Below are 13,055 nucleotides of genomic sequence, written 5' to 3'. Positions count from 1 at the left end.
AAGTATAATGCACTAGCTCAATGTAGTCTCGAGAAGCAGCAGAGCCCAGCACAAAACGCCTGCGCCTTCTGGGTTCTGGCATGGTGCCAGGCACCTACGTGGGGAGCAAGTAACGACTGTCGGTGAAAGTGCCGGCTTGTGTAGTACACGAGCACCGTAGTTACGATTGCTCATGTGTCCGCCTACAGGTCATTATTCGCGATGGGAAAAGTGGATTGTTGCAAGAATCGAGCTGATGTGTCGACGGAGCGCTCAGAGACAGATGTTGATCGATGTCGTCGCTTAATGGCATCGAGTGAACTTGTGTGAGGGGTCCCGAGCAAGTATGCCTTCATTGTAGCGAGGACAGAAAGTGTTAAGTTGGCACAATTGCAAACGCCGAACTGACTTATGAAATCCCGAGGATGAGAGCGCATAGAATGCCGAAGGCACGAAGCCGTGGTCATAGTGTGTCATCGCTGGCACATTTAAACTTGTCAGATTTGCATCAGTGGCTCTCTTTCACATAACAGTCTGCAGCAACAGTGAATCTCTCAATCCACTTGCTTGGAGAGGTTTCGACCTACAAGCTCGTCTGCCAAATGCCTGCACAGGCATGGGTCGTCGTTTTTTGCGGTGTAGAAATCGTTTAGAAAAGTCTCACTCGAAAATGTCAGGAGTTGCCGAATAGCTCCGAATATGTGGACCGGAGAAAGACTTGTTTTTATGTAAGGGAGGTGGGTACATACTATTCAGACGGGATTCGATCTGTGCCATAGCGTTCGTGCCCAGTGCTGAAGTCCAAGTGACCCGCAACGCATGAAAGACGAACAGCTTGGGACCCACCAGTTCCTGTTTTGATAGCTTCTGGGATTTTCTTCTCGACGACCCCGGCCGCTGGAGTTGTAAACACGATGTGGGTGGTAGCGGTTGACGATCACGAAGCCACTAACCTGTATTTCTCGCCTACACGAAAATTTGGTCAGATGAAAGCCTACACAGACAGTGATTTCTTACTTGCAATGCTTGTTCAACAAGCAAAGCACTCATCCCTGTGGCATTTTGCAGATTTTTCCGGACACACTTGTGTCTCGCATCGATCCCTCACCTTGCAACTGCGAATTCTGGCCTTCTATGACATCCGCAAGGTCCATCTGTTCACAAATCCATGTCGGCTCCCAGCCGTTCCCGACAATGTTTCACACGAGTTTGCCAGTACCTGGTCCTGATCCTGTAAGGATACGTCAAAATAGTGATCGGTTTTGTTCCGCTGTTGTGTTTGCCGTACCGCGTTGGCCAAGAACTTATTTCTCTCTCTTCGGAGAGCGATTCTATCTGGAGGCGTGCTGTCTTTCCCACGCAATGATTATCAAGGAAGACAAAGCACCAACCGCGCAGCTCTTCTCTCTTCTTGTTCCAGTCTTTCGGCTCGAAGTCGTAATGAACCTAGAAGTCTCACACACGTAACCACACCCAGTAGTACGGTCTATTCAGTGGCACCTACGTTTACTGTCGGATACTCCAAGTCATCTGCGTCCGAGCCGGACCTGACCGGCTTTTGAACTGGCCGCATTCACTATCTTTCCCAAGATTCCTCACCAGGGCGGATACTGTAACCCAATGTTCTGTGCAACCGGTGCTACTACCGTGTTTGGTGGTAAGTTTTCGTTGCCAGGTCGCTGCGGACTCATGAATTGAGGCATGACCGTTGGTCCCTAAAGGGTGTGTGCTTTAAAGTGAACAATGGCAGTGCTGTAGTGGTCGCTCACGAGGTAGCCCCCCGCCTGGCCGGACTGCATGTCAGACAATAACAGTAGAATAGACGAAGCAACCAGGCACATCCACATTGTCGCAACATTCGAAACGCACTTATCACAACCTGCAACTATCGACGGGAAACGGGTATGAGGAAGTCACATTCCACCCAACTGCCGGATCGTTCTGAAAATCCGGTGTACCTACACCGTGCTGGAGGTCGAAGACGGTCGTGGTTCCATGAGGGACGTGCGGTGCCGTATGAACATGTGCTACGTACGACTAGGTGTTTATTTTTGAAACGCCGGGTCCACCAGCATAAACATATTCGGCATTCTTTGAAAGCTCCTGCCAGAAAGGGAAACTCGGGCACTGTGTTAACAAGCGATTATCGCCCAGTGACAGCACGCTGCCTCGTATGACCATGGCGGTATCTGCCCTCCCATGGCAAACGGAACTGAACCAGTTCCACACTCGCGTGGCAAAACGTGATAAACTGAGTCTCAAAGCTTCCTGGAGCATTGTCCGTGTGTCCGGAGGACAGCGTCGGCACGTGGAAACATTTCAGCGACGCCTACTGCTACATGTGATGAATCATCTGGAAATGCTTTGAGAGTATTACAAGAAATACACGACGCCGGGACTTTACCAGACAAGCACCCCTGCTTCGTCACCGTTTGAAAGTTAGCAACTCCGGCAAATCTACCTGTCACTGCCACATGATACTGGCAGTAGCAATTCCCCACGTAACTGCAAGATGAAGTTTTCCTCGAGCGGCGTAGTAGGCATGTAAAACTGGATATTGGTCTGTGGCAAGAGCATGGCGGCAGTAGTGGCAACAACAAAACGCAAAGCCTCTCCGTTGCGACAGACGGAAACGGCAGTTCCGGTGTTGAAAGAGTAAGGGCACATTAGACAACCTGGCATACTGCCCTCGTCTCACGAGCGGCGGGATCGGGCAACGCTCCGTACGACACGATCACCTCTCTTCAACTGCGTCTCCACCAGGCCGGCTAACAAGAAGCTCTAACTTCCGTACCGAGTTTCAACAGAATATGCTGAGAGGATGACGCTACCGATAGCGAGTGTGCTACCGCCGTTGCTGTGAATAGAGTTCCAAAGTATCGAAACTCCACCTGCATCCGTCACCAGTTGCTTTGTTGTCACTCGCAGGTAATAGCAGACACCTTGCGATCTGACTCGAGTTACCCGTCACACGGGACAGTCAATGCCACGTACAGATAAGTCGGGTCGTGAGTCCCTTACACAAAAGTACACAGCACTACACTCGTTGTCTGAGCGATTGGTAATTGTCGGGTTCAACTCCATGTAAGACTCCGCACTTTAGGAGAACTGGTGCTCGCCATGCCCATGATCTTTCGCCATCACCTTGCGTTTGCATCCTTCCTTCCCTTCTTACAGCGACAACGGTTTCCATATTTTTCTGGAGCTCTCAACTCTACACACCTAAGGTCTGAACAATATTCTGTCCTGGCCCCCGCAAAGGCGTGCAAATACCACCTGCCCACCAATGACTACCTTCTCGGTGTCCACGCCGAAACTAGAGACGTGCAGCGTACATATGATATTTTCTTCGGCAAATAAGCCACCACATTAAATTCCAAGTGTAGTAGCCCGTACGTAGATCCCACAGTCATGATCAGTCGACTTCATCCGTGAAAGATTAAGTTTCTTTTGTGGCACTGAGCACATCTTTTGACTGCGAGATTTCCGACAAAGAGAACACCATCAAAACCCTCAAAAAACACGTGAACCACTCTACCGGTCAAACAAGCGCGTTTCCAAGGCTGTGCCATCGTCCCGAAATGTTTGCCAGAACGAAATCAGAGAACATGTCCATTGCCAGCAGGTTTCGGCGCCGCAGCTTTCGCGGAACTTTCCCGCGAATACGCGGCCTCTCCGCTGCCGACACTAGCCGCGTTTGTCCGCATTTCTATTGCTGGGTCTCTACCGCGTCTGTCACCATCCAGAGTTCGCAGCACTGGAGGTGCCGGGGTGTTTCCCCAACCGTCGCGAGAAGAGAACTCCGTACCACAAAAGCGTCTCTCAGAGTCTACCTTTCTGAAAAAACCTGCCGCGCCTTCGCCTGCTGCCGACAGAGACTCGCCGCGACTGACATGCCCTTTTGCAGTTCGTTCCTCGTGCACGAGACATGTTGAATCTGGTGACGCATTCATGCCACCTGACTCTCCACTCAAGTTAGCGGCCATTTGGGTCATAGCAGATTGTCTGACTGACGGGGGAACAACCCGCTGCCGCGCCTGTACTTGTTCATGCTGCTGACGAAGCAGTTGCATTTGCTGCTGCTGTGCGCGCAAAACTTGCTGCTGTTCGTGCAGCATGGCCAGGCGCTGTCGTTGTAGCTCGGCCTCTGCTCGTGCCCGTGACTCTTGCTGCGCCTCAAGCTGAGCGTGCGCTGTCGCCGCATGCCTCTGCTGAGGCCGAGGCGTCGGCGCACACCCCAGCTGAGACGAAGCGGCGGAAAAGTTTTGCACCGGAAGACGCCGGTCTCGCGACTCGTGGGTTTGGTTTCGCTCAGGGAGTGCCCGTTCGTCTGTTGGAGCTCCGGCCGCTTGTTGCGTTGCATGTGGACCCGGCGCCCTGTCCCTCGTCTGAGCCAAGGCATTGGTCATTCTGGTGAAGTCGGCACTCAATTGCGCCCACCCTTGCTGATACAGTGCTTGCCTTTGTTCTGGAGTCAGATCCTTGCGCTGCAGCAGCGACTGCCTGAGTAGATCCACGCGCTGTCTAAGCATATCAAGAGCTTGCTGAGGAGGAGCCGTCGTGGCAGACACATGTGGTTGCCTCTGAATTGGTTGGTGCGTCTGCTCTGACATCCACTCTGTTTGCCGGTATGCGGGAGGAAGTCCAGCCTGCGATTGTCTCTCTGACAACAACGTTGCACCGCCTGTTCTGTGTGCGTACGCGGCGGCCTGCTGCTGTGCTAGCAACTTCTGCTGATGCAGAGCTGCCATCACGTGCTGCTGTTGCATTAGCTGATGCTGTCTGTGCTGCTGTGTCATCGTGGACTCTTGTAGACCTACTCCATCAGCCGGGCTGCTGGCCATTCCCACCGATGACTTTGGCTGACGCTTGCGTGGCGGCCTCGCGCGAGGCACCGCCTTGGTCTCCTCAGTCTTTTGGACTGCGCCGCTCGAGGTTGTGCTTCCTCCATCAGTTGCCACTGAGGTGTACTGTTCTACTTGTGCAACCTCTGGCACGTCCTCCCCCTCGCCGTCTTTCTGCATCGCCTCAACCGCCGCCACCACACTTTGCTCTTCCTGAAGGGAAGGGAGCAGGGCACTCCGGCAAATGCTTACGACAGCGAAAGGCCCTCCCACTCGCAAAGGCTTCTCTGAACGCACGGTGAAGCTTCTGGAAGCATTGTCCCTTCCACGTGTGGTTTTCGCCACCACGCACAAAGCGAAGGAACTCGCAACCGAGTGCTGCTTGTGTTCGCGTTCGGCCTTCTTGAGTACCGACTGGGAAAACCGGTACACAGAGGACGAACGCACCGTGCTGTGATGGCCTCACCTTCCTGGCCTGCCGAGCTCGCAGCCGCTCGCTTCGGTCCTGTCGCTGGCTCTCCGCAAAACTTGGGCCACCGAGACGGGTGGACCCGCGAGTCGAGCTCTTGCCTTCGATTATGGCTTCATACGCCGAAAAAGTGTAATCCACAGCCTTTTTTTCGCGGCGGCTACCTGTGAGTGGGGTGCAAAGACCCACGCGCAGGCCACACCAGAAATCATGACACCGGACATGCAAGGGGTGTGCACACACACGACTAGCCTTTACGCTGTTCTTCCGAAAGAGACCTCGCGCGACGACACTGTGTATCTTCCACGGCCAAGCCACGGCGCAAAATATCAAAACACTCTGGGATCCCTCCCGTGAGTCCACAGCCCTCGTCGCAGGGTGCACAGCCCAGTTACGGCTTTTCGACATCGGAAACGCAGCTATTCGGGGGCCCTTCTCTCCGCGACTCGCATTTCCTGGCTCCTCATGAAAAAGCAGTCTCTGCCAGTTGCGGTCCGCTGGAGAGAACGGAGACAACACGCTTACTTGTCGGTACGAAGCCCCAGTTGGAAATCTCCAACTGCCGACTTATCGCCTTCTGCCGGCGGAGCTCGCGGCTCCTCTGCTTTTCCTGAACCAAAATCTGCTGGTGAGCCTCCAGCAGCACAGCACTCATTCCGGCTGTCATCTCATCCTAAGAACAAGAGAGCAATCAGGCACTTGAATCCCGACACGTTACATCTTTGCGAGGAAAGAGAAATGTGTGCACAAAAATCCAATATCTCAAACAAGAAATCCGGTCTCAAAAATAGACAGAGATTGTGGTTCTAGGGAAACACAGCAACTTCTCTGCAGCCGGAACTGTTTGACGGACTAGGGCCCTCGCTCTGTGTAGCCCAACTGGTTAAACGGAAGTTTGCTGCGGCCAAGCTTTTCGAATACAGGAAAGGCAGCGCGACCACGAGTTGTAGCGTACATAAACTACCAAGTACAGCTTCCTAGTTCGCATGCTCGAAGGAATAAATGTCCTGGTTACATTCGTAAAAAAGAGCCCTTTCCTGTTCGACTCTGCGCTGCATGAACCACAACTCAAAAACTGTGTAGTGTCAGCATGCCTCTGTCCCCGGTGCTCTTTCATCCACAGAATGGCAGAAAAGCCTGGAAAAATTTACGCCCAGATCACCAGCGGGCACTAAATACGAAGCATCACGTTTCGTTTCAAATGTACACTCTATCATTTTCTCTCCTTCACGGCCAAAAAAGCTAGATCTAACTCGAAAACCTCACCATGCCTAGCGCTTCTGCAACAGATTCGAGGGCGGAAATATCCTCGCAAAGAATTGTCACCTGCTGAGCGTGAGGATCCTCCTGACCAACGAGAAAGACAAACACTTGCAAAGGCCTCGACATGTTTCGCTCTTGCCCCACAATCAGTCTCAGAGAGAAACCGCCCGAACTCGAACAAACGGGACGCAGCAGACTGCCCAACGCACAGATGCCGACACCGCGCAACCGCCACGCCGTGCTCGTCAGTTTCCTCGCACCGCAATCCAGTGAATGGACACAAAATCCACCTTGCGAGGCTCGACCAGCAGCAACCTTTTTTCGAACCTTCTCTCACCGCCGAACGTCTGTAAAACAAAACTTGCGGGGAACGCGTCCCTGGTCAGCCCACACCACCCTGCCAGTCGGGGGTTTCACCCTCGAGCGATCACGGTTTCTCTGAGCTGCCTCGCTTGACAACGCAACTCACTCGATACAGCTTGAAGACAGTCGGGTCTCCGCACTGCGGAACGACCCAGTAGAGTCTCCCCGCGTCATCGTATCCCTTGAAACCGGCTTCGAGCTCGCTCTCAGTCAATCCTTTCAACGCCTGCGGACGGAAAAGACGGAGTTCCGGGCCAAATGGTCTGCTTAGCACCGTGTGTTTCGAGTGCAAACTGTCTCCCTGACTCCCCCGTGTCGCTCTTTCTTCCTGGCTTTCGAGCCAGAGAATCTCCACATTGCTGTGTCGGTGCGACGAGCGACACACTCTGCATTTCAACTAACGACGCATATACAGTGTTGAGAATTCGGATTCCTCGAGACGCAAGGCGTGAAACCGCACACGGCACCAAGTCTATGTATGTGGCGGCAACACCGCAAAGGACTTGTCTGTGCAAAGGCAAGGCGCGCGACAACGACAGGAACAGACCATACTCAACATCAGACGGACGTCAGGGTTCCACCTGTCCGGCGACTCCCCAGCCTTCTCCCTAAGGACACGGTTCGCAACTCGCAACGCCGGCACGATAGAAAGCACCTCTCAGGCGAGACCGGTCGACAGGAAGAAACGCGGAAACAATCTCAAGCGGGGGCACTTCACAGGGCCCACCAGACTCGAGAGCTGCCTGCAACGTGAGCTCTGCTCCGCCTCCGTCTTCACACACGCGACTCGCACAAGCAACGAAGAACGCATCGAGTCGACTTGGTAGCCGTCGAGTGCGTCCATCGTGACGGCTCCGCATGCCATGCCAAAGGTGGAAAGCCGAGTTTGCTGCGGAGCGTTTTTGCCTCACTTTGCTGATCTGCGGGCTCTCGCTCATGGCGTGCTCGATGAGAAGGCGAACCACACGCAGTTTCTGCGTCGCAAAAAGAGACAACGCGCAAAGGTCAATGGCAACACAGCAAGCAGGTACCCCGCTTACTCTGAAGGCAACTCCGCAGGAACCGAGAGACAACTTCTTTCCGATGTGCTCTCTGCGAGTAAGTCCACGGCCAGCTGGCGGCAGACGCACCCACTCTGTACATGTGGACTGAATGGACATTTTGCTGCCAGGGTGCAATCCAAAGAAGAGATGACGGAAAGCACAGCAGTGTCGCGATTTCCCGAAAACGGCGTTGGAAGCCGTTTTTCGCTCTCATCGCCCACGGGGGAAAACCCTGAAGCGAATCTACGGTGCGCGACGTTTTTCGTATCTCCTCAGCGGCGTCCCGAATCGCTCGGCGATCCTGGACAGCTGCAGCCGCTCCACGTGGTCAAAACGGCGTCTTCAGGGCGAGGTAGAGAAAGCAGAAATCGAGATCGCGTGCCCACCTTCTGTGGATTTGCAACTTACGTGGATGCTTTTTAAACGGCCCCAGTCCTCGCAGACCTTGAATGGGTTGTAGACGCTCTCTAGAAGAACGCCTTCTTCGTCTGCTTCTGCTCCGCCTGGAGAGCCTCGATTCTTTTCCTCCTTTTTCCGGCCGTCGTCCTCTGTTCTAGTCGTTCCCTTCTCTTCGGGGCTCGACGCCTTCTCGCGTTCCGCGTCGTCTTCCTCACGGGCGGCGGCGCCTTCCTTTCTCTTTCGCTTCTTCTCCCCGAGTCCCCCGTCACAGCTCTGCCAGGCCTTCACGGGGTAGTCGAACGGCCACAGGATCCCCGGCGGAATGCTGCCATCGCGGCGTTTCTCTTCCACGTACCGCCCACACATGCGGGTCAGCGACATGCCTGGCGTCATGCGCCGCCCTAAAAAGCCGAAGAGCTTGGTCAAAATTTGCCGCAAAACTCCGCCTGGCTCGCCCTTTTCGGCGTCGCCTGCCGAACCGCTCCCTCCTGCGACGCTCAGCCCCTGCAGGAACGAAGGGAACGAGGGAGACTGCGATGGGACTGCGCCAGGGGACACCCCAGCGGATTCGGTTGCGCGCCCTGCCTCGGGCGCAGTCAAAGACCGCGCAGGAACTGGGTCCGCACCCGGAGGGGAACTGATCGCGCTGGCAAGGTCGTCGAAGGTCCACGGGACGTTAACCAGGTTGGAAAAGAGATTCAGGAACCGGCACAGCAGAAAGAACTCGAGCGTTTCCTCGACGCGAAGAGCGGTCGAGCACAGTGCGCCTCGCCGAGTCATGCCGTTCGGGTACTTGCTACAGAGTTGCGTCTCCAAGAGGCTCTCAAAGTGGTAAAGGCACTGCGGCCGCAGAGCGATTGCACGCGGCATCTGCACGTCCTTCATCCGCGCGGTCCCCGGAGAACCAGCGGCAGAAAACATGCCCACGCACGCGGACTTTGAGCTCAACTCCGATTCTAAAAGTTGTCTTTCACGCGCGCGTTCCTTCTCCTTCTCCCTCAACCGGGTTTCTTTGCTCTTGCGTGGTTTCTCCCACTTTGCTTTCTTCCTCCGCTTCACTTTCCGATCCTTCTCTGCCTCTGCGGCTTTCCCTTCCGCCTCTGTCTCCGGCTGCGGCGCCGAAGCCTCAGGACCCATTCGAGCCTCTCCACTTGGAGTTTCCGAGCAGCTCTCAGCTTCCGAGTTGGCCTCGTTGTCGCTCTCTGGCGAGCTCGGAGCATACGAGGAAGTCTCCGAGGACGAAGAGGAAGGCGACGACTCGTCATCACTCGGACTCTTCGTCAGGTTGCGGAGGAGCTTCTCCGCCAGAGCGTCGTCTGCAGACTCCTCATCTTCTTGCGGCGTCTCCTTTTGGCTCCCGTCGCTCGGCGAAGCAGCTTGAGACGTGTCTTTCCTGCCCGGGTTTTTCTCTTCCGGCCTCGGGTCTGAACGCGCTGGGGCAGCCGGTGCATTTTCCGCGTCCGAAGCAGGTTCAGGCGAAATCTGCTCCCCGCCGCCAGCCCCGGCAATTTCCTCCACATCGTCCACAGTTCGCTTCTGCAGTCTGTCTTCATTCTGCGACGTCTGCCCCGCACAAGACACCCCTTCGCCGCCTTGTGGACTCGCCCCTTCCTCCTCTTCACCGGGCTGCGGAGAACGCGCGGCGGTCTCTTCTTTGGCGCCTCGCGGGCTCTGCGGGTCCGGTTCCCCCTTCCCAGGGGCTGTTGCCTTCTCTTCGACGGCGTCAATCTCGTTCTGAACGACGCGCTCGACTTCTAGGCGTTTGCTCCGGCGCTCCAGGAAACACTGCCAGCGCGTCCGCAGACCCTCCGTCTTTTCTTCGCTTCGCTCTTTCGCTCGCTCTTCTCCCCGATGTCTTCGAGGCGCCTGCCGATCGGTAGCTCTCCACGCCTTTCGGGAGGCAGGCGCGGAAGAGACTGGAGATCGGGTCAGCGCCCGAGCGTGGGCGGCATCTTCTGCCACAAACGCCCACGCTTTCTTCACCTGCAGCGCGTCACTTGTTAAGCTGCTCAGCTCCGCGTCTGTGGAATTCCCCTCGGTCTCAGCCGATGGAGACGCGAGCGGATCTGTCTCGGGTTGTGCGGCCTCGCTTCCCGCCGTCCCCGCGGTCGGCATGCAGACCCCGTAGTAGTGGCGTCCATGGTGGCGTTTGATAACGTCCACCAGGACATCCAGCAAGGTCTCGTCTGACACGTTCAGTTCATCTCTGTAGTAATCGTCGTACCACTGATCAAAGTGCGGCTCTTCAAAGCTCTCTCCCTCTCCGGAGCTGTCGGCCTCATCGGCCCGACCGCTCTTTTGTTTTCGGCGACTCTCCGTCCCTCCTTTTCTGCGACTCTTTGCTTCCTGCTTTCCTGGGCCGAGGGATCTCTCTTGCGCCCGCTTCAGAGACGTCTGCCGGGTGTCTCCTTTCGCTCGCTCCTTCCCGAGGGTCTGTGCGCCCGCTCCATCTGAATGAGAGGCGCGCCTGCCGCGAGTGGCATCACTGCGTGAAACGCCGCTCCCGTCTCTTTTGCTCCGTGAGAGGGAGGATTTGCCTCGAGTAACGGCAACAGCTGCCGCCTTCTTGAAGGTTTTTCCCTTCCGTCCCAGATCTACACCCCTCTGGGACGAAGCTTTCTTCGCGATCGGCGACTGGACGTCAGGCTTGCCGCTTGCACGCTTCACTCCCTTCGCCTGGCCCCTCGCTGGAGCCATCTTCGCGCCTCTCTTGCTCGCCTTCATTGCCTTCGGAGCGCACACGATTCACGAGAACTCCGTCCACCCTCTTTCGTGGCTCAGGAAGATTCGCCGGCTCTTTGCACTCTCTTGTGAGCTGCACAGGGGTTCTTCTATCTGCATGTCCACACACACATACGTGTCCACGGGCGGGCGTCGTCGGGACAGACTGGAGTCGGGCACCACGCAGAACGAAGCCTGACGCACGCCGGGTTCGGCCAGGAAACGTCAGCGCAGCAACGCACCTGCACGGACACCCAGGGACGAGAGTGCACCGTTGCGCACACGAGAAAACTTCGAGGGCCTGTCACCGCCACGCAGGGCGCATGGCGAGATCCCCAGCCCCTCCACAGCGACTTCGATTCCGACGGCGGCGAATTTTCTGCGGGGACACGGGGGCTGGGTTTTCCTTGCGGAGTGCCCGAAAACAACTCCAGCAGGACTCCGAACTTTGCCCAGCAAGCAAGGGCGGTTGAGACGAGACGGCGGCTGTTCCCTCTGTCTGCTCATGTCCTGGCCTGCTCCGGGGATCAACGGGAGACATGCGCAAGTGAAGAGCACTTTGCTCTTGAACTGCCAAGGCCTCTTGGTGGCTGGCACTGGGAAACGCACGCGCGATCGGAACCTGTGCGTGACACGTCAATCTACGCGTGAAGGTGGGTTTTTCCGCCGGGAAAAACACGCCGAAGCGGAATCTCGGACGGGCACACGTGATTCAGCATATACGCCTCAAAAAGCTGACACAGAGATAGACGGCATTCGTCGCCACTCGGTGTCTGAGCGCGTCTGCCAGCCCTCTGCTGGGAGGTGCCGCCGGTTTCTCAGTGGAAATGTGAAGACGCTCGCTGCCGCAGACCCCCCAAGAGTCGAGGGGCTCAGAGTACACAAGTCTGGAGGCCATACAGACAAAGCAGCTCTGTCGAGCATCGAGGCGGTTGGCGAGAACACACGGAAACCGGAGCGCTGCAGTCGCCCAGAAAAAATGAGACGGGAAACGAGACGCGAAAACGGGGGGGAAACTGTCCGCGCCGATTTTCCCGATTGCATCTGGACGCATCGAGGCACCCGAACCCGGGCCAAGCAGGCAGGCTTTCATTCGACGGTGGTGTGTCCCTTTCTCTCGGCAAGCAATTTCCTGCCACGAAGCGGGGAGAAGTGTGAAGACGGTGACAGTCGAGAAACGAGGACATACATGGGTACAAATAGCGATGGAATTGGACTCGACCTGGCAAGTTTCGTCATTGCTCTTCACCAAAGAGAGCACTGAACGTCCGCGAAAACTGGCGGGAGGAAGCAGCCCAAACCCACCTTTTACCACATGCAGGGACGCAGACAGGAAAATGATCGCCTCTTCGAGCGCTGTGACGATTTCTCTGGTAGGTCAAGAATCTCGGCCCCACCTTACAGATTGAACGCAAAGTACCACTCTCTTTGCTGGGCAAATGGAGTTGTTTATTTCGGTAATGCCGCAAATAACGGGAAGAGTAGGATCCCGGTTTGGTAAGTTCACGGGCAACCAAAGCAGGGCGGAATCGTAAGCGTGCTGCTCACACCAGGTCTCCCTGGCATTCTCATGCTCAGATGACTTCGCTGTTGAAGCCCCAGTCCACAGTTTTGTAAAGCCTCTGTGTTTCCACCTGTATGATTTTTCGTCTCCATTTTTCGGTGTTGCCCAATCGAGCCTAAAGAATCGACACTCGTCTTTTTCCCCCCTTTCGACGTGCGCTGTGAAACGCAGTAGAGAAGTGAGACCGAGCCTCAACAAGCGTGCACACACCACGCCAGTGACCCTGTTTCCGTTCGACTGCCCGACATCTGCCGTGCCGCAGAAAGGCAGAACCCGTTAACCTTTGAGAGGCGGGAGTATTTGCACTTCATCGCCGTTCCGCTCACCGGGACTGACGTACGAGCTTCTAATTCGGTGTGTTTTCGCGCATCCGAGCAGCCGGGTCTGGGCGCCGCGGTGTGCTTCAAGAA

At 55.9% G+C, this 13,055-nt stretch overlaps 2 protein-coding genes across 2 annotated transcripts; both read right to left on the bottom strand.

Moving 5' to 3' along the window:
• Positions 1 to 501: 501 nt before the first annotated feature.
• On the bottom strand, positions 502 to 1,826 carry NCLIV_062260 (conserved hypothetical protein; the record flags this gene model as incomplete). Its single annotated transcript, XM_003885777.1, has 13 exons — positions 502 to 513; positions 567 to 585; positions 644 to 773; positions 826 to 876; positions 933 to 945; positions 997 to 1,031; positions 1,088 to 1,133; positions 1,199 to 1,210; positions 1,268 to 1,314; positions 1,371 to 1,425; positions 1,484 to 1,526; positions 1,579 to 1,694; positions 1,749 to 1,826. The coding sequence occupies 13 exons, from the start codon at positions 1,824 to 1,826 to the stop codon at positions 502 to 504; spliced, it is 657 nt and encodes a 218-aa protein (XP_003885826.1).
• A 1,752-nt stretch (positions 1,827 to 3,578) lies between these two features.
• On the bottom strand, positions 3,579 to 11,084 carry NCLIV_062250 (conserved hypothetical protein; the record flags this gene model as incomplete). The annotated part of the gene is made up of 7 exons (XM_003885776.1): positions 3,579 to 5,036; positions 5,290 to 5,456; positions 5,818 to 5,965; positions 6,559 to 6,639; positions 7,025 to 7,144; positions 7,830 to 7,892; positions 8,370 to 11,084. The coding sequence occupies 7 exons, from the start codon at positions 11,082 to 11,084 to the stop codon at positions 3,579 to 3,581; spliced, it is 4,752 nt and encodes a 1,583-aa protein (XP_003885825.1).
• Positions 11,085 to 13,055: the final 1,971 nt, after the last annotated feature.

Source organism: Neospora caninum, chromosome XII (assembly GCF_000208865.1).
Source record: "Neospora caninum Liverpool complete genome, chromosome XII".
In the NCBI taxonomy this organism is placed as follows: domain Eukaryota; phylum Apicomplexa; class Conoidasida; order Eucoccidiorida; family Sarcocystidae; genus Neospora; species Neospora caninum.
Note: the sequence above shows the minus strand (reverse complement) of the source record. Positions and strands in the feature narration are given on the sequence as shown.